Source organism: Pangasianodon hypophthalmus, chromosome 22 (assembly GCF_027358585.1).
Source record: "Pangasianodon hypophthalmus isolate fPanHyp1 chromosome 22, fPanHyp1.pri, whole genome shotgun sequence".
NCBI lineage: Eukaryota > Metazoa > Chordata > Actinopteri > Siluriformes > Pangasiidae > Pangasianodon > Pangasianodon hypophthalmus.
This window is the reverse complement of record NC_069731.1, coordinates 13,166,231-13,188,112: the sequence shown is the minus strand read 5'-3', so window position 1 is coordinate 13,188,112 and position 21,882 is coordinate 13,166,231. Positions and strand designations below refer to the sequence as shown.

General features: G+C 36.6%; 1 protein-coding gene across 1 annotated transcript in view; it reads right to left on the bottom strand.

The window, feature by feature from the left end:
• Window positions 1–21,882, bottom strand: part of LOC113541231 (contactin-associated protein-like 2) — a 245,380-nt gene that overhangs the window by 89,805 nt on the left and 133,693 nt on the right. Inside the window, exons 9-12 of the mRNA XM_026938097.3 lie at window positions 17,897–18,046; window positions 12,515–12,677; window positions 3,751–3,857; window positions 1,258–1,377 (exon numbers count right to left, since the gene is read on the bottom strand). Of these exons, the coding sequence (XP_026793898.3) occupies window positions 1,258–1,377; window positions 3,751–3,857; window positions 12,515–12,677; window positions 17,897–18,046 (540 nt within the window). The remainder of the gene's footprint in view (window positions 1–1,257; window positions 1,378–3,750; window positions 3,858–12,514; window positions 12,678–17,896; window positions 18,047–21,882) is intronic.

The window sequence follows — 21,882 nt, the reverse complement described above, 5'->3', positions numbered from 1 at the left end:
TGATGCTCACTGCAGGGATTTGTTATGTTGTTTGAAGATGCCATGTGCTCCATAAACTGACAGCATTTCATGTCCTGATATCTCACACATTCCACATGGCTGCATTACTTAATTTAATGGATGATGTTTGTTTAGATCTCCAGGACATTTAAAAACAGAATCCAAGATCTCTGCTCTGGTACAGTGGAGACCAATGTTACAGGCAAATGCCTGGCCTGTTAAGGGACTGTGTTTTTCTTTCAAATCTCACCATTGTTCGGCTTATGAATAGGTAAGTTTGTTGTTTTCTGTAGCCTGCCAACCAGGGTAAAGAATGTGAATGATGTAATGCGACTGCCTGCAGGTCTCTATATCATTCAAGATTTTCATTTAACGCTTAATAAAAATCTGTTTATTTAAACAAGTGAATTAAATGAATATCAAAAGAATAGGGATTATGCAATGCAGTCAATCTAATGAATCTAATGAATCTATATAGTGCAAGGTACAACAGTCTACTATTCTATTATCAATTATTAAACATTAATTTAATATAAACTATGTTATAATATTTATTTAGTGATTTATTCAAGAACGAACTGACACTGAGACAAATCCATTCATTTAGATTTTTGGAAAATACAGTACATTAGGCCCTCATACATATATGTACGAATATAATGTATGAAGGATTTATATGTAAGGCTCGTGATAAAACCATTGAGAGAACATACATGTTTCTGTGATGTATATTGCTTTTCTCATGAAAGAAAGAGAAAAGAGAACACCTCAAAGGGTAACCATCTTTTTTTCAGTCTACACTTAACGACAGAAAGTTTTCTCTTCTCTCATTCATGCAAAGAAAAGTCATATAGAATTACCTCACAGATTTTGACACAAGTCTTCCATAATTTCTCCAGCATTACTTAAAAAAGATGCACGCAACGCTTATAAATGTGTTTAAAGGCTCTCACAAATAAAACATCACCAAAAATTAATTTTCATGTCTGTCAGAATATCCTATTCACATATCATTTACTTCATTAAAAATGTTTTGGCAGCAAGTATTTCCCCAAAACTATACCACATGCATGCTCCTATTAATTGCTGTCATCTCCTAATGAATAAAAACAGATACTCACTCAGTTAAATATGCGCTGCAGTAATCTTTATTCATTTATATATTTAATTTGAAAAAATTGCCTTGGTGGTTTATAACTGAGGAAATAAAATTGGTTCTTAATAGTGGAATCATTGGGATGCTACTATATAAACTACCTGTCATGTTGCAGATGACTCTGAATGGCTCAAGAGGGCCACTGCCATCCGGATCGATCCAGTAGACATCCGAAGTTTTCCCCAGGTGCTTATAAGCCTCACATGACTGCTCATAGATTGCTAAAGGGAAGAGAAAATAAGATTGACCAGTCTGTTTAAAACCTGAATAAGCAGTAGTGATTCATATTGTGGTCAGGAAGTGCAACACACAATAAAGAACCAAACATGCAACAGAAAATCAGAAAACACAACTGCAAAACTAAAACTAAAGAGCAAACCATAACAACAGCGAAATTAAAAACATAACAGCAAACAAAAAACAAAACAGCAAACCAAAACAACAGCGAAATTAAAAGCATAACAGCAAACCAAAACAACAGCGAAATTAAAAACATAACAGCAAACAAAAAACAAAACAGCAAACCTAAACAACAGTGAAATTAAAAGCATGACAGCAAACAAAAAACAAAACAGCAAACCAAAACAACAGTGAAATTAAAAACATAACAGCAAACAAAAAACAGCAAACCTAAACAACAGTGAAATTAAAAGCATAACAGCAAAAAACAAACAAACAAACAAAAAACACACAACAGCAAACCAAAACACAACAGCAAAAGCAAATATGAAAATGCGACAGCAAATCCAGAAACACATCAATTTTATCTCAAATCTGAAAGGGTAGCTTCTTATTGAACATCACATGCTTGTTGCTGATTGGCTACAGCGCCCCTCAAGAATTTCCCCTCAAGATAATAACATATGCTATAATAAATTTGAACAAAATACCTTTCGCTCAATGTTCTATAAGGAGCTATCCTTTCCATTTTGAGTTAATGCTGAAACGTTTCTGATTTGCTGTCATGTTTTTGGTCATTTGATTATGGTTTGAATGCATTTTGCACTTATGGGCCACCATAGTTTCACCTTCAGTAACAAACTCATGAAGTTTGGCAGCACTGAAACATGACATTTCAAAACATCGAACATATGAGATGTCTTTTCATAGGAAATATAATAAAAAAATAAGCATAATTCAACTTTGAATATGCAGTGCATTTCTGGTTAAGGCCATCTTAGTGCACTGCTTCATCTCTTTCAAATGATGAAAAGTTTATTCGAGGCAGAGCTGCTTAATGCATTATGTAAAGATTCCTCTTTGTGGACTTTTTAAACAGCAAGAGTCACATAAGTCAACAATCATAAAGCAGCTCAGGTTAGATGTTGAGTGATTTAGCTGTAGAGTAAGTGGTGCTGTAAAGAATCTGGCCTTCATGTAGTCTCAAAATCAATAGAATAAAATAAAATAAAATAAAAAAACAAGCTTCAAGGTTTGCGCCAGTCTGCATTATAAAGGCTATTCCATCAAAAATGTCTGTGAGCTCTAAAAGAATAAATACATTTCAAGCATCCCTGTCTACTTCCTTGTCTGCTCCATGTCAGCTTTAAGCAAACATAAGCTTTTGGCTATGAATGTAGCTTTTTGAGCTCATTTTAAACAAAAAGTTAACTTGCAAACAATCTTTCCTAATCAGTGTTTCAAACTCCCATCTCAGTGATGCGCAGAAGGCCTTTGTTTATGATTCAAGTTTCAAGAATTTTGTTGTCGTGTACATAATCTTCCTTGTACAATGCAATTCTTAGTTTGTATATTGTCATGGTAATGCGTGGGTATTGGAGGCAGGATGCAAGTGCGTAAAGTTGGCATAAAGTTTATTAGTTTGAATCCATGAATCAGTATCCATTTTCCAGGCAGGGCTCAAAGACCTAAAGAACTAACCTAGTTAGTTTCAAATAACTAAGCAGAGGTCAAAGCCAGAAAGTACACAGAACTAAAGAACAAAGAATTAGAGAAAAAAAACACTCAGTAATGCACATTAACAATGGCAAGACTTCGCAATGAGACAAATGCACAGGATGTTATAAAGAGACACACTAATTAAGGCATAAACTCTGGACACAATCAGGAACATAACCTGATGACAGGAAAGGCCAGGTGGAGATGAGACTCAAAACAAAGGCACAGATCAATGTATACAAAAGAAAAGAGACTAGTGTGTGCTGTGCTAGGAGCATGCCTGGTGCAAAGAGAGTACTCTGAGAGGTGAAATTCATAACAGCAATGTATAATAATATGGCATAAAACTAGGAAATATGAAAAAAATATCATTCAGACATAAATACAAGTGGTGGTACTAAATACACAAAAACATTTATTTATGCTCCCTGTTATTGTCCAAAAAATAATCCCCCAAAACAGAATTACTAGCTACAGCTGACTCTGAAAGATTTTTTTTCCCCACTATCTAATACGAAATTAAACAGGTACTGTTTTCCTCAAAAACACTGCACCTCGGTGATCACTGTGACATGGCAAGACTAGTGTAACACTTTCTCCTTTGCATGTACTAAAAGCTACTACACGTTTAGGAAACACATTTCTTATAAGTGACTGAATGGAGTTACTGGAATTACAGGACTGTTTGTACGTACAGGAGTGACAGGTAGCTCCAGCATACCCGATGCCATCACAGGAGCAGCTGAAGGTATCCCAGGTCTGAGAGCACCTTCCTCCATGCTCACAGTGATTGGGCAAACATCTGGAAAACAGGAAAATAGAATCATTAGCATAAAATCAGTCTCGCATCAAATACCACTGCAGCTTTGTCCTTATCTTCAAAGTCACACAGCTTCACCATGGGGTAAAAAAAGGGCAAATTAGTGCGCATCCTTGAGGGACCAGCTGCCTTATGATGTGTTTGATATGAGTGCTTATTGGGAAGCATCATTAGTTCCTGAGCTGAATAAAAAGGTAGTGTAAATTGAAAGACACATTCATGCCTGGTCTACACTTTTTGTTGGAATGTGTGTATTTTCAGGATCTATATAAAATATCTTTTGGGCACAAATCATTAATCCAAGAGTTTCTTTTGTGGAAGTTGTACTGGCGTCATTAGCAGTAGAAACACAGATACGAGACAGGAAATTAGCATCAGTCATAATCAATATGCAGAAAGCCAGATTCCTAACAGACATCATGTCACTTTGGTACTCTTGCACACACACCGTGCATAGTTTAGCAACACATGAAATATGTAAAGAATAGAACACAATAGGGCATGCAGTTATAGAAATCTTAAAGTTACAAACTGTTGACACACCAGATTCCTTCAATAAATGTAAAATAAGCATCTCCTTACAGAAAGCTTCACCATATCAACAGCTCTACATAATGTATGTCTATGTACATGTTTTTAAAGTTATGTGGAATGTCCACCATACAAGTCACTGTGAGTGAGTTTTTTACTATTGAAATGCTAATATATTAGAATGAGATGAGTTGAATTACAGCCAGCACTACTGTCAGAGTAGCTGTTATTTAAGGAATAACACATGACAGATCACGCAGTTATATTAAAATAATGCCTGCTGGTGTGGTGTGATGCAGCATGATGCAAAGTGGAATGTCTTTACCACCCCGAAATGTATTATTTTGTATAACTACATGGTCTGGGGTGTGTTATTCCGCTTATACCAAAGCAATTTGCCAATAATTACAATGTTAAATTTATTAATGGACATGTAGCACATTTTAACAGTTTATAGTTAGATTTAATGTTTAATGATTTAGTATAGTATAGATTTAATGTTGTGTATAATGTTAGTTCCTGTTGTCAGTTATGTCATAGCTGCAAAAAACAGCCATTCCTCTCTCTCTCTCTCTCTCTCTCTCTCTCTCTCTCTCAGCTGCTAAACGCAAGTTCAGTCATAAGTTAGAGTGTAAAGTCATTCTTAAACCATACCAGTAAAGAGTAGGTTGTTTAAAACTAGAGCAGTGTAGAATTTCTGCTGCACCACAGACACTTAAGGTGCACCGGCCAATCAGAAATAAACCCAACATTAACAGGAAATACTACATCCACGATTGAGTGCAAGATGCAAGCAAGGAAATGCAAGGAAGCAGTTAATGTCCATCTTTTTCGGTGTAACATCTGCAAACTTAATCTGTTTTAACTTAATTTGTTAGTCTGTAATTTAAATTCGCTAAACAAGAGTATTTTAGATTAAGGCAAATTTTAAAAAAATGTCTGGTGTATATTACCCTGACAATATCTCAAGTCAGATCTTTTCAATACCAGAGGAAATACTGTAGCTTGCTCCACTGGCTGACACAGAATTTGTATTTCTGTGATGTGTCCATGTACAGTGATTATATACCAGGACTATCGACAGTACTATCCTAACAAAATAGAAAGGAAAAAAAAAAAGATTTACAGCTGTCAATGCCCTTACTGACTTTACTCTGCATATGGCAACACTGTACACTTTGAACAGAATCACTGCAACTCTGAAGTTAAATCTGAAGTAGTTTTCAAACTCAAAAATAGTGGCCAATTATGTTCAAACTGGACACCCAAAGAACTTACATTCCAGCTGTTGCAATGTTGATCTGTGGTCACTAGTGCAGAATTTAATCTGCTTAACTGCACAATCATTACTTTTTTTTATATACATGAAACCAAGTATGGCTGCTAGGCTTGCATGACGAAACCAACTGTCAGTGAAAACAGCCCAGTTTCCCGGACTCAAAATCAGAACCTCCCAACCATATATATTACACACACACACACACACACACACACACACACACACCACAGTATATTGGCAGTTGAAATGAAACTTGAGTTTAGTTACATCCAAATTGGGTGAATAGTGTAGGTATTGCACCATCCCCCGAACAGCGAAATGCTCAATTGGATTCAAGTCTGCTGATTGACTTGGCCATTGCAGAACATTCTACATCTCTGCCTTAAAAAAAGTCTTGGGATATTTTCGATGTATGCTTCAGTTCATTGTCCATCTGCACTGTGAAGCGCCATCGAATGAGTTTTGAAGCAGTTGGCTGAATCAGAGCAGATAATATATCCCTATATACTTCGGAATTCATCCTGCTGCATTGGTCAATAGTCACATGAAATAAAGTGGAACCAGTTCCACTAGCAGCCAGACATGCCTACGCCATAAAATGAGGTGGACTTGGACTTCATTCTGAGAGTTAACAGCAGCAGATTCCAAATGCAAATGCTGCACTAGGCCTTTTATGTGTTTACTTGTAAAGTGAAATAATGAAGGAATAATAGACACTTGGACATGGCATATCTGAGCAACCAACTGTCCAATTACTTTTGGTCCCTTAAAAAGGGGGGTGGGGTGGCAGGGGGCACATACACAAAGTGTTGGAATTCCTACACTGTCCATCTGATTTGGATATACATACCCTCAAGTTAAAGCTAAAAGTCTTTTAACACTTTGAGCTCATATTCATTATTTAATTTCAACTCCAATATACTATTGAGGACAGCTTAATAACAACAAATTTGCCAATGTCCAAATATTTAGGGACCTGTCTTGTTTTTAGACATTGCCTGCTTCACATTACCAATTTTACTCTGCTTCATGTTATCTGACCTTGAGACTACCTCATGTTTCTGAGTATTGCCTAGCCCTCTGGTTTTCTACTACATTTAAGCAATATCACATGAACAAGTATGCTTTTGCACTCAGCACAGCTGTGATTTGGCTGCAGGTAATCCCAGCTGTGCTGATATTCAGTACAACAGCATGACTGAGAGTGTGATATTGCTGTAATACAACTGTTCTATAAACAATCAATTAATATTGAGTAACTGATATTTAGACCCAATATGGCCATATACTTTGTTTAATTTTGCTCCGTCAATGAAAATTGTTCTCAAAGTGGCCACAGCTGGATAGGGTGTTGCACCTTGCCATGCCAACACACTGAATGACAGCCTGTAGTAAGCGTCATTTCAATGTAAAAAACTATTGCTAGAATTGGAAATATATGTAGCAAACAAAGACAAGTGGAGTGATACAAACAGTGTAATGTATCAGTGCTATTTTACAAACTATCAGCACACTTGGAATGCCGCTTGTCCAATCAAATTAGTGGACCAGAACTAACTGTTGTATAATGGTTTTTATAAAACAAGAAACCCTAGACTTGTGTCCATCTGTCTGCATCATGACACAGGACACAAAACCTAGGCAGGAGTGAAGAAGCTGTATCCACTGTTAAATGTTTCACTAAGGGACTGGACAGGCCACTAAAATGTTTGTTTTTTATATAGAGCACACGATTTAATGTGGTCATGAGATACTAAATCGAGGTAATGAAATATGCTGCAACATTGGTTTTAATAAAATTAAAAAAAAAAAAAAAAACATGCGTCTGTCTGCTTCATGACACTATACAATTACCAATTAGGAAAAATCTCTAGCTTACTTATTTGGCTTGCAAAACATTGATATAATTACAGTATGAAAAATGTCCAACCCCCTGTGGTAAACCTGCAAGTTAAAAGTAGCACAGTGCTACAGGAAAATCAGCCAAGTTTTGCACTGACATCAATGTGCTCTACTCTCTCTACCATTTTTTGGTGTCATTCTCCTCCCAAACTTTGAGAATCAATGTGAATGGCATTTAAAAAAGACATCATACACACAATCAAGGATGTGTAATGATCATATTGACAATGTTTGGAAAAGATTATGCATATTTACACTACAGAGATCCTATATCTTTGTCCCTAGATAGAAGTTGTAATTAAAGAACCAACGATAAAATAATTAAAGGCTTCACTGTATTTTCTTGTTGATGTAATTAGTCATCAGTAAAGGTGCTTTAAATTAGCCAAGGGTTAAGAGGTGAAATATGACAACTCCTGCCTCAGTTTTCATAAAAAAGATTTCTGAGGCTGCTCTTGTCAGTTGTGTGGCAAATTCATTAGCACAGCTGAACCCAGCATGAAAAAAATTGCTTGTTGGTCTCATGTTTTGTGGGCAGAGTTATGAATATGGAAGTTTGCAGGGACTTTTTTTGTTCTGCCACCTTCTCTTGGAGGGTGGTATATTTTCTGCTGGGACATTATCTGTCAAGAACGTTAGGATTAATTGGGTTAGCGCCCCAACCATCTGCTGCTGGAGCTTTACACCATGAACTCATCCAACACCCACAACGTTTCTGTCACTGAGAGCACACATGGGCGGCCTTGCCACTGACGCAATATAATAAAGACAAAGTTACACACTGTGAAGACAGATTTGTCTGAGGCTGTGTTCATTCTTATTTGTTTTTGAGGACTGTTCTCCCCATGTTAGTAAAAATCATGCCTGATTTAATCAGGTAACAATCACACTCTGAATCATACCTGTGGTTCAGAGGAACGTATCAGAGTGATGGTGATTCAGTAGTATTCAAAAATGCATTTTTTAAAATGGTTAACTCCTTTTGGATTACTGATTCAATTAACACAGTTTGCTGTTTGAGTCAAATTGGTTTCCCCAGCTGCAATTCCACATTTCTTCATTTAAAAGAGATTTACTCAGAACCTACTATGAGCAATATGCAAATTATCATAGGAATCTGTGTGCTAATGTTGTGTTTGATGAAGGTTTACAACTCATAATTTCTGACCTAGGGACTAGGAAAAACCAAAGAAAATGTCCCCTCAGCTTGGAATTCCAAGCACAGCATATGATATCAAATCAACAGAGCCACTCAACTTCAACTTCATAATGATTTTGTTATATAAGTCTTGAATACAGAAACAAACATTGCTTACATGTTGTGAGGCAGGACACAAGTACGTAAATTCAGTGCTATATTTGGGCAAATCCAAGAATCATCAGAGTCCACAATGGGGGTGGGGGGTGGGGGGCGTGTCAAAACACAAGCAGGCAACATCAAACAAGGATAATCCATAATCAGTGTTGAAACACTGGCAATAGTTGAAAACCAGAATGAACAGAGAAAGAAGAAAGCAAAAGCCTTAGACTTAATAATGCAGAAAACATAACACAGAACAGGTGAACACAATCAGGCAACAAACCAATGACAGGACAGGTACGGAGACGGGACTCTTTTTATGCCTCTTTGAACTATCCTTAATTATAAATGTGTGATTTAAGCCCCTTGGTGTTGTAAGACAATACCCCCTCTTGGTGATAATTTATTTAATCTTCTAGCACTGTTCCTCCTATGATTAATCTTGACATAGCCAACCTTTCTGGGGCCTTTAGCAGAGTATACATCACTGACAATAATTAATAACTTCAAAGGTTTAAAAAGTGGAATATTAAGGACATGCATTAACAATGATCCAAAATGACATTGTGCTGTTTTCCCAATTAACAAACAAGCTGTAAGAGTTTTAAAATTTTAAATTTTGTGCACACAAAATTTGTGCACATTGTGTCGACATTGGCCAGACATACAGTATGTGTATTATCTGGGTAGATGCAAAGTTGTGCCCTGATTGTCTCTAATAGATTTACTACCCACGTTTTTCTTGTTGCAAGTCATACTGGTTCCAGGTGTAGATTTGTCTTATCAATTACATGTGATTATCAGAGCAATAGATGGTGTGCTACCTCAGTATTGTTGTGTGTATTGTTGTGTGGCCATGAAAGGGCTGTAGCACATAAACGCACACTAAGGCTCAGTGAAGGAACTGTTGTTGAATGCATTAACAATCAATCACTAAGAGTAATGACATTTTCCCTAGATTGAATAAACCTTGTTGATGTGGTTCTGAGCAGGGATTCCGGCAAAGTCCCTATACTCTGATTGTTCATGTTCTGTTTGGGTCAAAATGAGCAGTTTAATTTTTTAAAACAGAAAAGGTTTGTATCACTCCCCACACTTGCAGCCAGGAATTAGAAACAATGGACCTCATTTATCAAACTGGACACGAACAGATTTATTCGTAAATTGTTTGATGAGCATTTACACATGAAATTTTGTATTCCTGAAAATCCCGTAAATTTGGAAAAAAGTTTTCTATTCCACTCCTGCTCCTGAGTGTGTGTAAATTTACACATAAGAAGACTAATGTAACCTTGACTTGATCGACTTCAAAACATATAATTTATATGGATTACTGCACTTTTATGGAATATACCATCAAGTTTAATTGTTTATTTTTATTATGTTTACAGGCTTTAGCAGATGCACTTATCCAGGGCAACTTATACAAATGCTTTGGAGTCTTGATTATAAACACATCCTCATGCTAGTTCTCTATGTTGGGGACTAAGAGAACCATTAAGAAAATTTTGTGAATTTTGTTTTATATTATTGGCATTAATTAAAAAAGATTAAAAAAAAAAAAAAAAGAAAGCAAGCTAACACAAAACCATACACAAAGACAAAAAAATTAATCATTCAATTATTAATTATTAAAAAAAAAAAGCCTCAACCTGCACACGGAACAGCAACAGACAAGAATCGGAACCATTACAATTTATTTTTCATGGTAATTAAAAACCTCATCTGTTTTCAAAAAGGTTACAATCTACTCCATTCACAAACTCTGAGAGATGTGCATTTTAGTCATTTGACTTGATATGGAAAGAATATACCATATCTGCATGCTGCATAAATTGTCCTAGTTGTAATTATTACACTGATCAATGCAAAATGTCTTTAGTTAACAATATGGCTTTCTCCCTCACTATTTGGCAGCTTATTAAAATAGCACTTGATTTTTTGCACGATGAACTAGAATTAGCTCCTCTGTTCCTCAGACCCTCCAGTCAAACTCCAATAGGAACTTTTCAGTCATACTACTCTTTAAATAACCCTGCCACTTTGTGAAGGCTGGATATAGCTGTAAAAAATGATATATTTGTTCTCAAATTAAAAAGCATAGGTGGTGAATAACTCTTGCTCTGAGGTATGATCATTTATCCCCACTTTTTCATCTGGATTCCCTTGGAATTTGGCTAAAACTCAAATAACACAAATAAGTCAAACTCAAGTATAATAATTTTTAGTTTTATATTATTGTCATTAATTAAAAAATATTTAAAGAAAGCAAGCTAACACAAAACCATACATCAAAACAAATAAAATTAATCATTCAATTATTATAAAAGAAATGCCACTGTATAAATGGATTGGCCATTCTGTCTGTGCATAGCCATAGGTCATAAACAAAAGCTTCAGCTGAGGGAAGATTCAGCCCTCGCTTATTATTACAGATATTATTAAATATATTTATTGGTGGTGATCAACATACACATGCGAGTACAAAGAAAATCTGCCTTTCCAACACTTTTGTAAATCTGCCACCATATTTTAGTTCAGTTTGGCTTATGCAAACATTTAAAACTTTACTAAAAAAAATTATAAATGAGGTCCATAATCGAAAAAAAATCTAAATGATTTCATGTTGAAAATGTTATTTTCAAAAGTGCTTAACCGGTTAATAACCTTACTTTTCTACTCCAGTATGATTTCAAGAAAGTATACCCTAAACCTAAACATTTTCCCAATAGGCCTAAGTTCCTGTCCAGAATGCATTATATCCTGCATGCCTTGGTACAGGAAGATTTGACATTAGACAGTCACTCTAGCCAGGTTTTCGAATGAGGCAATAGCAGGAAAGTCCATGTAGAATATATTTTTCCTATGATTCTACAAGCAACAAATCACACCGCAAAGTAGAAGGATGCTCTGAACATGTTAAAAATAAATACATCTTTCTGGTTAAATGCAGTGTTAGGTTTACTTATACCCTAGGCTTTCTATAAGCAAAGTATGCTATCCTCAGTAAAGAACTTTATTAACCATTTCTTTATTTTATTCTAACCAGTTTTCAACTAAAGAGCGGGCAAATGAGCAGGAACGTAACAATATTGATTTTGATCAGAACAAACCAAAATAAAAAATAAATTGTTTCTAATCCCTGTTTACAACCAACTATCAACCTCATTTTGAGCCCCAGATGGCATATTTGTTTCAGATGGCACCTGGTAGCTAAACTTCTATAAGTAAATCACTATACTTAAACAAGTTAAACAACTGTGAGGTATTGGATTTGATTTCATGTGCTCTACTTCCTGGTTTCTTTTCTTTTTTTTTGTCTCTGATTCTGTCTCTTTTGCTGGTTGAGATTTGGCTTTGTTTCAGTATTGAAGTGATTCTGATTCTGAATCTTTTTTTTCAGTTATATACCCCCTTCCTCTTAGTAAATAGGGTTCTTTAGATGCTGGCTTTAGCTTTCTAAACAGGCTTTCTCAAAGAGGAAACCCTTTGTTGTAGGGTTTTACATACAGAGTTTCCCAAGAGTGACAAACCATCCTTTTAGAATGCTAGATGGAGCCTTTATTTTCTAAGAGTACAGCATGGAAGGTATAGTGCGGAGGGTCGTCATGTGTTCAAGATTATTACCTGTCTATAATGGCACACATATCCAGACTGACATTCTCAAAAGCTCCTATCATGCCCCGCTCCACTGCTGATATGTCGACCAGCTGATCATCCACCTGGATGAGCTGCATGCAGCCCTGAAACGAGCGCTGCGAGGGAGACACCAGTGTCCTCAGGAAATAACCTGCACACAGAACAGCACCAGGCAAGAATCAGAACCATTACAATTTACTTTTCAATGTAATTAAAAATCTTGCTCTGAGTTAGAATCATTTATCCCCACTTTTTCATCTGGCTTCCCTTGGAATTTGGCAAAAACTCAAATAACTCAAATAATTTTTATCTTTAATACTTGACACCATACTATAGGGTTCCTTTAGGAAATGTCCTGAAAAGTTCTGAAAAAATTCAGAAAAGTCTAAAACTGAATGCACAATATGACAATGTGAAAATACTTCAGGTTTATTGGAAATCATAGAAATGAGAATTATTTCATTCTATCATTCATTTGTTCAGTAAATGCTTTATACTGGTCAGGGTAGTTTAGCCTTGCTTTTGATAGGTGTAAGGAAATTGGAGAACCTGGAGGACATGGGAGGAACATGTGAAACTCCATAAAGACAGTATTCCAAGCACAGGATCAAACCCGAGAACCTGGAGCTGTGACGCAGCAACGCTAACCACTGCACCAACATGCCACCTTTTTGCCCTTTCGGGTATGTTTCTGCCTTATTTTTTATAACCTGCTGTATAATACCATGATACCAGAGTGATATTTTAAATGCTGGCACGCAAAAGATTGTAGTGGATTCCAGATTGCTAAATTGAGCCAGATTTGAAAAGACAGCACATTAACATGATTATCATGACTAGGACTATTCATGACTATTGACTCCAGTACTGTATATTAACAATATGTTGGGCTAGATGTTTATTTAAATTTTTACCTTCTTCTCATTTGCATATTATCCTATTAGCCCTAGATATTGCTGCTGACAGCATTTTCACTCTTAATATTTTCTGCTTCATCATTATGTCTATTCCCAGCAAGGGGTTGGTGTAGACATAATTAAAAAACTCCTTCCTCACCTCTACACTTTCATGAGAAACACCAGAGGGAGGAAAACATGATGTTCTAAAAGTTATCTAGACCATCTGTTGTCTGTCTGACATGTTTTTCTGAGTGTCTGGCTGCCTAAACAGTGGAGAGATAGAGGAGTATACAACAAAAGAAAGAATGCCACAGTTGTAGCAACATGATAGGAAACAGCTCTCCAAAGGAGGAAAGCAAGAAATAGGAGAAATAAAGTAGCATCTGATAAGGAAGGAGAGCAGTACAGTATCTGAATGGCTTCTACAATGGGTGTCTTTTTGAAACAAAGCCAAGGGGATACAGGTGGTCAATAAAGACAGGAAGGAGGAGACAGGCTCCTGTTAGCTTTATTTGGATAACAGTGCCATTACTGGCTGACTTTTCAAACACTTTCACATATCTAATTATATTATTGAGCAGGAGGACAGCAATGACAATTGTGTATTTGTGTTTTGGTATGATTCTGAGGGCCACGGGTGATTTATAGGGAACTGGAGAATAACTGTGGTTAGATTAATGAGTACTTGTGTCCTCTATGTATAATTCATGACCAGCAGATTGATTCAGGGCATTCTCTTGGGAATGCAACATTATGAAACTGCTACCTTTATCAATACAGCCAATGCAGATGTTCACCATGTTTTTTTTTCTCCTTCTACCTTGGAAATTTCTTGTAGTTTTGACCTTTTTCTTTCCTCAGTCTATTGACTCAGCAGAGGAACACTGAACCTTTACCTCAAATATTTGTTATATTAAATATTTCTTATATATTTGTTATATGTTATGCTATATATTTATTATATATTTGATATTTGTTTTTAAAATATTATCCTCAGGTTTTGTTGCTGGAAAACTGAGGTTCTACACTGAACACACACCCCAGTGAAAATCTGTACTGGGATCTTAACAATTTTGGTAAATAAAGCAAAGCCTTATTTTTACTATCTTGTATTATAAAATGTCGTAACTAGTTATTGGACACAAGAAAGGTAGGGTCGCACTGTGGATTTGTGGTCCAAAGGTCCAAAAGAGGTTTGAGAGCATGTTACGGATTAATGAAAGTCTGTTAAATTAAAATTCACAAGTTAAGTCCAATAATAATGTTGAGTTTTCATAATCCAGAATTATAACTATTGATTACTAGTGAATAAAGAAAATGTATTTCAGTGACAACTGAAAAGAAGATCCTCTTTATTTCAAAGCACCCATAATGTGACGGATAAATGTCATCACCTACTTAAAGGTTTTTCGTGTGCCTTTGAACATCTATACAGAGTGAACATGATGTAGTTGATATAAATGCAACTTAATAATGCTGTCTGAAATATTACAGTATGCTGAAGATTTTAATGGTTCTATGTTGGAGCTCTTAGTAATAACAACATTGCAATCATTGCAATCATTGAAAAAATATGGTCTTTGGAAGAATCACAGTTCTCGGTAGTATTATTAAATTATTGAGGTCTACTCACACTTTATGGACCCTATGACAGCTGGAATCCAGCTGGCCTATATAATTATAACCTTTTACCGTCTTTCTATGTAGATCTTTGGTTATATCGATAAGTGGTTCTACTTAAAAATCCTTTTCTGCTGTTTTCAAGCACTGAATGTCAATGACTAAAAGGTTTTACACAAGTGATAAAGTGCCATGCCTACCGAATGTGGGATGTCACATCTTCTGAAAGAGAAAGTATGCAAAATAAAACAATTACAAGGTAGTTAAAATGAATAATGTATTTAACTTTCACTACTGACTATGTCCTTGGTTTGCAAGAGATTTAAATGGTGGGGAAGAAATTTAAAACTTCTCTGTCCTTCCATTGTTTTACACGACCTTGTGAAACTAGCAATCAACTATAAAGGCATAAAAAGCATAACTTACAGTGCCAAAACCTAAATCCAGGATAGAAATGGCAGACATTTATGAATAAACACAATCTGCCCCAAGTCAAAGTGACAGTGATGAAAGTTAAAGTCAGATATACAAAAGCTACAGATGGGGCTTTATCTTTTACAAACACCTGTTTATGTTATGTTTGGATAGTTAACTCCATATTGATAAAGATGACATCCAAACCAAATGGAAAACTATGATACTCCACTACAGCAGCACTATAATAAATATGCTATTTTTAATCTATGGTACATCACCCAACCCATGAAATGTCAATAGGGATGAATACTCAGTGAAACTGGACAATATGAGAGGCATAATCCAGGCTGAGTGATTCAGAAGTCCAATAAAACTGATTCCAGCATGTGCGAATGGCCTTGCAGTGACCGCTCCACCATTTGAACACTTATCCAGCCAGCACCAACAAACAGACCATCAGTCCAGAAAGAGGCAATAACCAATATGTTGTGCTGATGAAAATGGTGTTGGAATGGATACAATGGATCACTGATAGAAGAACAAGTTGCACATGAGCTATAGCAGTAATGGCTTTCCCCAGGCCAACCTGGTGATTTGTGCCTTTGACCTTGCTGTCACTGAGGCTCTTCGGACAGGGACCTGGATTTGATGCTAATACCCAATTAAATCCATTGTGCTCTCGCCCGGGTCTCCAAATGAGTCTCTTAGTCTCAACAGGCTTAATTAGACTGCTGTTAAGCCTTACTAGCAAAGCACTAGGACAAACTATTGGCCAGGATCTTTAACCTTTGCAATAAGACATGGCTTTTTTTACAAAAAGGATGCACCAAGGATCTATGTGGACTACTGCTGGACACCATATTTATGTGCAATCAGAGAATATTTATATATGTAATTGAACTAACTTGAACATATTACTTTTTTGGTACACTCATCCACTGATCTGGCAATTTAAATTTCTAAGTACACAACCTGGTGAATAAAGAGTTTCTCATTCTGATGTACCATAACCAGCATTCGGAATGAATTAGTGCAGATATTCAGTCAAACTGCTGTTCATTTCTTGCAGCACAGGCAATCTTACATTTATCTAATTTATCTCTAATTTAACTACATGGCATTTCTGATATCTAAATTCCACGGCAGGGCAAATGGAATGACTTTAGTTTCATTTCTAGTGTCAGAAATCTATTCTCAGGAAAGAAAAAAACTAGTTGTAAACGTATTAAACAGCACAGATGCATCAACCCTGAGCTAAGGATGTACAGTCCTTAAAACAATGACTGTGTACAGTTGAACCATTTCAAGTTTGATCTTGTTCTTTGTGTTGTTGTGTGCAAATGTCTTGGGAGAACTGCAGGGGTGGAGATTCCGCACCTCCATTATCATGTAGGCTTTGTGAAGATGAGTGCGAGTGATAAAGCTATCAGACAATCTATCCTTCAGCATTAACCAGCAGATCTGCCCACAGTGCCACACACTGCCATGAAGATGGACTGCCATTTTCATTTTGCACACTTCCTTTCTTGACACACTGGACATTGGTTCAAATTGGACAGATGGCTAGGTGTGCGGACACACATATGAATCCATCAGTAGGATAATAGTATGTGATTGTAGTTGGACCCCAAAACATTCAAAAGGGAATCAGACGTATTAATCATACTGATTATATGAGATACATTGTGTCTTTATATGGAGTGCAATGATGGTCAGTATGGCTAACAACCAAGTGCTCTGTACGCCAGTTCAACTAAATAAAGCTATCAGGAATTATAATGAGCAACAGCATTTTAATAGGAATGAATAAAAATTAAGTTGTAATTACTGTAAAAATGAACCCTCTCCCTCACCCTAACCATTCATAAATTTACATATAATATGAGACCATTTGAGACCATGCCCTTCATGTTAACCCTGACCATTCATTGGGTTATATATCATTTGTTTGCTTTTATTCAGATACCCAGATTTTTTTAGCTATTATAGCTAAAGCAAGGCCACAAAACACAAAATCTGTACAAGCTATCATCTCAGACACTGTGACTTAAACTTTCTGGCTTACTTAAGCAGACCATCAGCTCTCTGAGTTTTATTTGAGACTAAATAAGATAAGTGCATTAAAATTAAGATTAAATTTCAGATGCACAAGAATATCTTTATGAAACCATCTCAGTGCATACTTGGGAGCTCAGAAAGATTTTTCCTCCTTTACAGAGCAAATTTCACAAGCCTTTAAGCAAAATCGAAGTAAAAAAGCAGGCCTTTGTGCATTGACTCCAGTTCCCAACAGGAAGCTATTAAAGATGTGAAACCCTTTTCACAAAATACATCCAGCACATTCAATTCAGTTTTTCTAAAGCAATGCAAACACTCATTTTCCATTCTGCTGTTAGCTCAAGTCAAGATATTGTTTTCAAATTTCAAGGCTGACCTCCAAAATGATACATTCCTCCAGCGGTAATGTGAATGACTGCATTGTTCCTCACAGCTGAGGATTCATCTCCATCTATGGTCAGCATGGCAAAGTTCTCTTTGGCCAAAAAGCGAACATCATGCCATTCTCCATCGTTCAGCCCTGAACCTGTAATTATAAAAACATACAGATACAAGAGAAGGAATATTACAGGTTTGACTTAAACTGGCAGAGATCTAGTGCAGAGTTTACCTGAATATGACATACTATCCTATCACTATGTAAGATTTTGACCATATTTAATTAACAATAAATGGAGAGGGATTATTTAATGAAAACATTTCTTAGAAGAAATGAAGGTATTTCTGAAAGTTTCTGTATATCATTTATTACTGACACAACTACGCTAGACATGGAAGTAGGCCACTAATGCAAAAAGGCTTAATAAAAACACACACACAAATACAGATAAAGAGAATGAGAGCAAGCAATCAAGAATAAGTACATATACAACACAAACACATTAGATAAGACAAGAGTAGCGACAGACGAGCACTTCGCACTGAAGTCAAAGTGGTGGGTGTTTATATAGTTCTTGTTTAATGAGATTGTTAGTACTCAGGGGAGTACAGAGTGTTAAGGCTGAGCTGCTCCATGCAGATTAGTGACAGGCAGCTATTTGAAAATGCAGAACATCAGAATATCTATTAGTAGCATCTACTAGACTGCATATGAGTACATTCTAATCACTAACTTTTTAAAATGTATTTGAAACTTTTTTAATATTGTAAAATGTATCCTATCAGTCAAGGCAATTGTTTACTAATTTGATCAGTTCACTACAAGAATTTACTGTATTGTGTATCTTTGTTAGAAAAGTATCAGTAGACACATTCACACAATAGAAGGACCATACACATATTACAAATAATGTAATCTGAAATAATCACAGCTTTATTCCACCATAGACCTGTCAGGTCTCTCATAGCCATACACTCAGTTCAGACAACAAAAGGCCATTAAGTGGGTCAATATAAGGAAGAGCAGCAAAATACAAGATACTGTGAATGTCAATCACAAACGAGAGCTTGTCTGAAAGACTCAAAGCTCAGGTTACCAGCCTCTATAACTATAGCCACTGGCTATAATCGATAAATCACAGGAATGTGTTTCTGAGTCATTACAATGACTGAAAGCCATCGGAACAAAACAACAAACCCTGATTGTTTGAAATATTAAGGGTGTAACAATATGGCATATTGATTGATATGAGGCTATTAATTTGATATGTTTGTATATTGAAAAATACATTCAACAGACTGCATAATAAAGTATACTATTCATGATAAAATGCAGCTTATATTACATGAGGTGTAATAAAGATTTAAACTTAATCAAGCCCACACTCACTAAAAAAGTGGCTTCCTCTGTAGCAGAGGCTACAAGGGATTAAAAAAACACACTTTCTTAAGTATGCTGTGTTTCTTGAGCCAATACACTACATTTACATTTATGGCATATGCCCTTATCCAGAGCGACTTATAATTACAATTATCTCATTTATACAACTGAGCAGTTGAGGGCCTTGCGCAAGGGCCCAGCAGTGGCAGCTGGGCAGTGATGGGATTTGAACTCACAACTTTCTGAGCAGAAGTTCAATGTCTTAACCACTGAGCTACCACTTCTACCACACTTCTATCAGCACCAAATCTTTCAAACTCTTATTTTGAACTCGAGTTTTGAAGTATGGGAGCACTTTCACTTTCTGGTAAGTTACAAAAGTGGCCAGCAAGTTACTAAAATGTAACCGAATTCACCAAATTATGCAACCATGTTTAGTAACCATGTTACTAAAATGCCGAATTCACCAGATATGTGCACCATACAGCAGTGCCAATACTACAGATACAACCATGCATCTGCGCTAAAATCACCCTTCTGTGACGGTCTCTAAAACTAGACAAAATATGAAGCAACACACACAGGAACACACACAGACCTGCACATGCACAGCAAACTCTCTTCTTCATTCAGGCAGCCTTTCCTCGCTGATTTAATCTGGGCTAAAACATCACTGTGGTGACTGGGAAGTTCATATTCAGTAGTGGAGAACCCAGGATTCAAAAACACATCTAGGGATACAGAGAGCTATGAGAGCAGAGAGCTACTAACTAACAGTAGATTGAGAAAAGCCCCACGCTTCAGACATCCCCCAACCCCCCTTGTGAGTTTAATTTTGTTAAATTCTAATGCACAGCTTTTATTTTGTTAAATGTTTTTCAGAGTCTGAATGGATCACACAAACACTGTCAATAAATTTCAATTATTGTACTTTTATAGTGTTGAACTATTTAATCAACTGAAAAGGGAAACCTTGGGGAACCTTTTTGATGGTTATATCAGGAGGATTCATCCAGTTCTATTCACAGAGGCCACACAGGTGCTAGTTTAGTCCTTTGTCATTTCGAGACTGGAAGACTGCAACTCGATCCTGGTAGGTCTGCCATTCGACCTCTGCAACTGAGCCAGAACGCAGCTGCACGACTTCACAGGTTCTTCCCCACCACACCATTGCTATGCTCTCTCCACTGCGTTCCTGTAGCTGCCCTTAAAACACTGACGCTCAACTACAAAGCCAAAAATGGACGAGCAGCCCCATAACTTCAAGCACTCATCACGGCACACACTGCACCACGTTCCGCCGATCCTCTAGCACTGCTTGGTTGGACTCACCATCTCTCAGCATGTATCAAGGCACTTCTCTGCTCTGGCTCCTATGTGGTAGAATTAATGTCCCCTAGATGTCTTAACAGCTGACTCACTGGCTGTTTTCAAATGACAACTACAGGCCTACCTCTTCATAAAGTACTTAAATTAGCAATTTGTTATTAAATATAATAACTTTGTCTTGTGTTTTTTTCATACTATACTAACCTCCCCAACAGGGTTTTTAAACTGTTTTAGACTGTTGATAATACTCTAGGTCCCTGACTTTGTCAACCAGTATGTGGATGTATTTACTGATAGACACTTCAAACCACTTCTGTAAATTGCTCTGGATATGGGCATCTGCCAAAATGCCATAAATGTAAATGTAAATAAAATAATACCAGGCACACTACTATAGTTGAGAAATATATATGATATTTGTGGTACTAAGTGACAGTATTCAGTCTTTCATTGTCTCTATCCATCTAACTGTCCAAATCTGTGTTTTGTGATGCATGACAGTGTTTCAGCTGTCAAAAGCTGCTGTCTGAACTGAGGGATATGAGGGAAAAAAATGGACAGCTTTTGGGCAGCTTTTTGTGAGTCCAGATTCTAGTCTACTGCAAGCCCATTCTTAAAAAAATGAATGATAATGCGCTTCACTCCAAGAGCAAATAGCACAAAGTTATGAGATTGAAATGTGATTTCTGTGTGATACTGTGACTGGTTGAGTGTGCAATGAGCTAGCATTAGCAATCGCACACATATAGAAGTAAAAAAAAAAAAAAAAACAACAGCAATATTGCTCTCCATGCTGAGACCTGAAGTAATAAGCTGTAGTAATCTGGAGGTTCATATTCTTAGTTTTTATTGACTTCCCATACACACCAGTCTCCAGGATCACAGTGCAACACAACACAATACAGATATATCGTACTCACTAGTGCACATACGGTAAGACAGTATGAGATATTACACAGTGCACACTAACTGCAGCTCATTATATTTTGACAGTGTGAAAGAGCACGCCACCTCAGCCACTGCCTTTCACCATTGGAGACTTTTCAGTGATTTTCTCCTGTCTTGGGTTAATTTGGATTAATTTGGAGATGAAGCCCCTTGTTAACACTAACTGTGAGGTTTAAACTCTGAGGATCACTGCTATTCTACATATGCCTTCTCCAGCCTTCCTTCAACTCTTCCTGTCTTTAAACCAATATGCTAAGAAACTAGTCTGCTGTATTGCAACCAGGGTGATCATAAGTTTAGAAATTCAGGTAAAACACGACCATCGT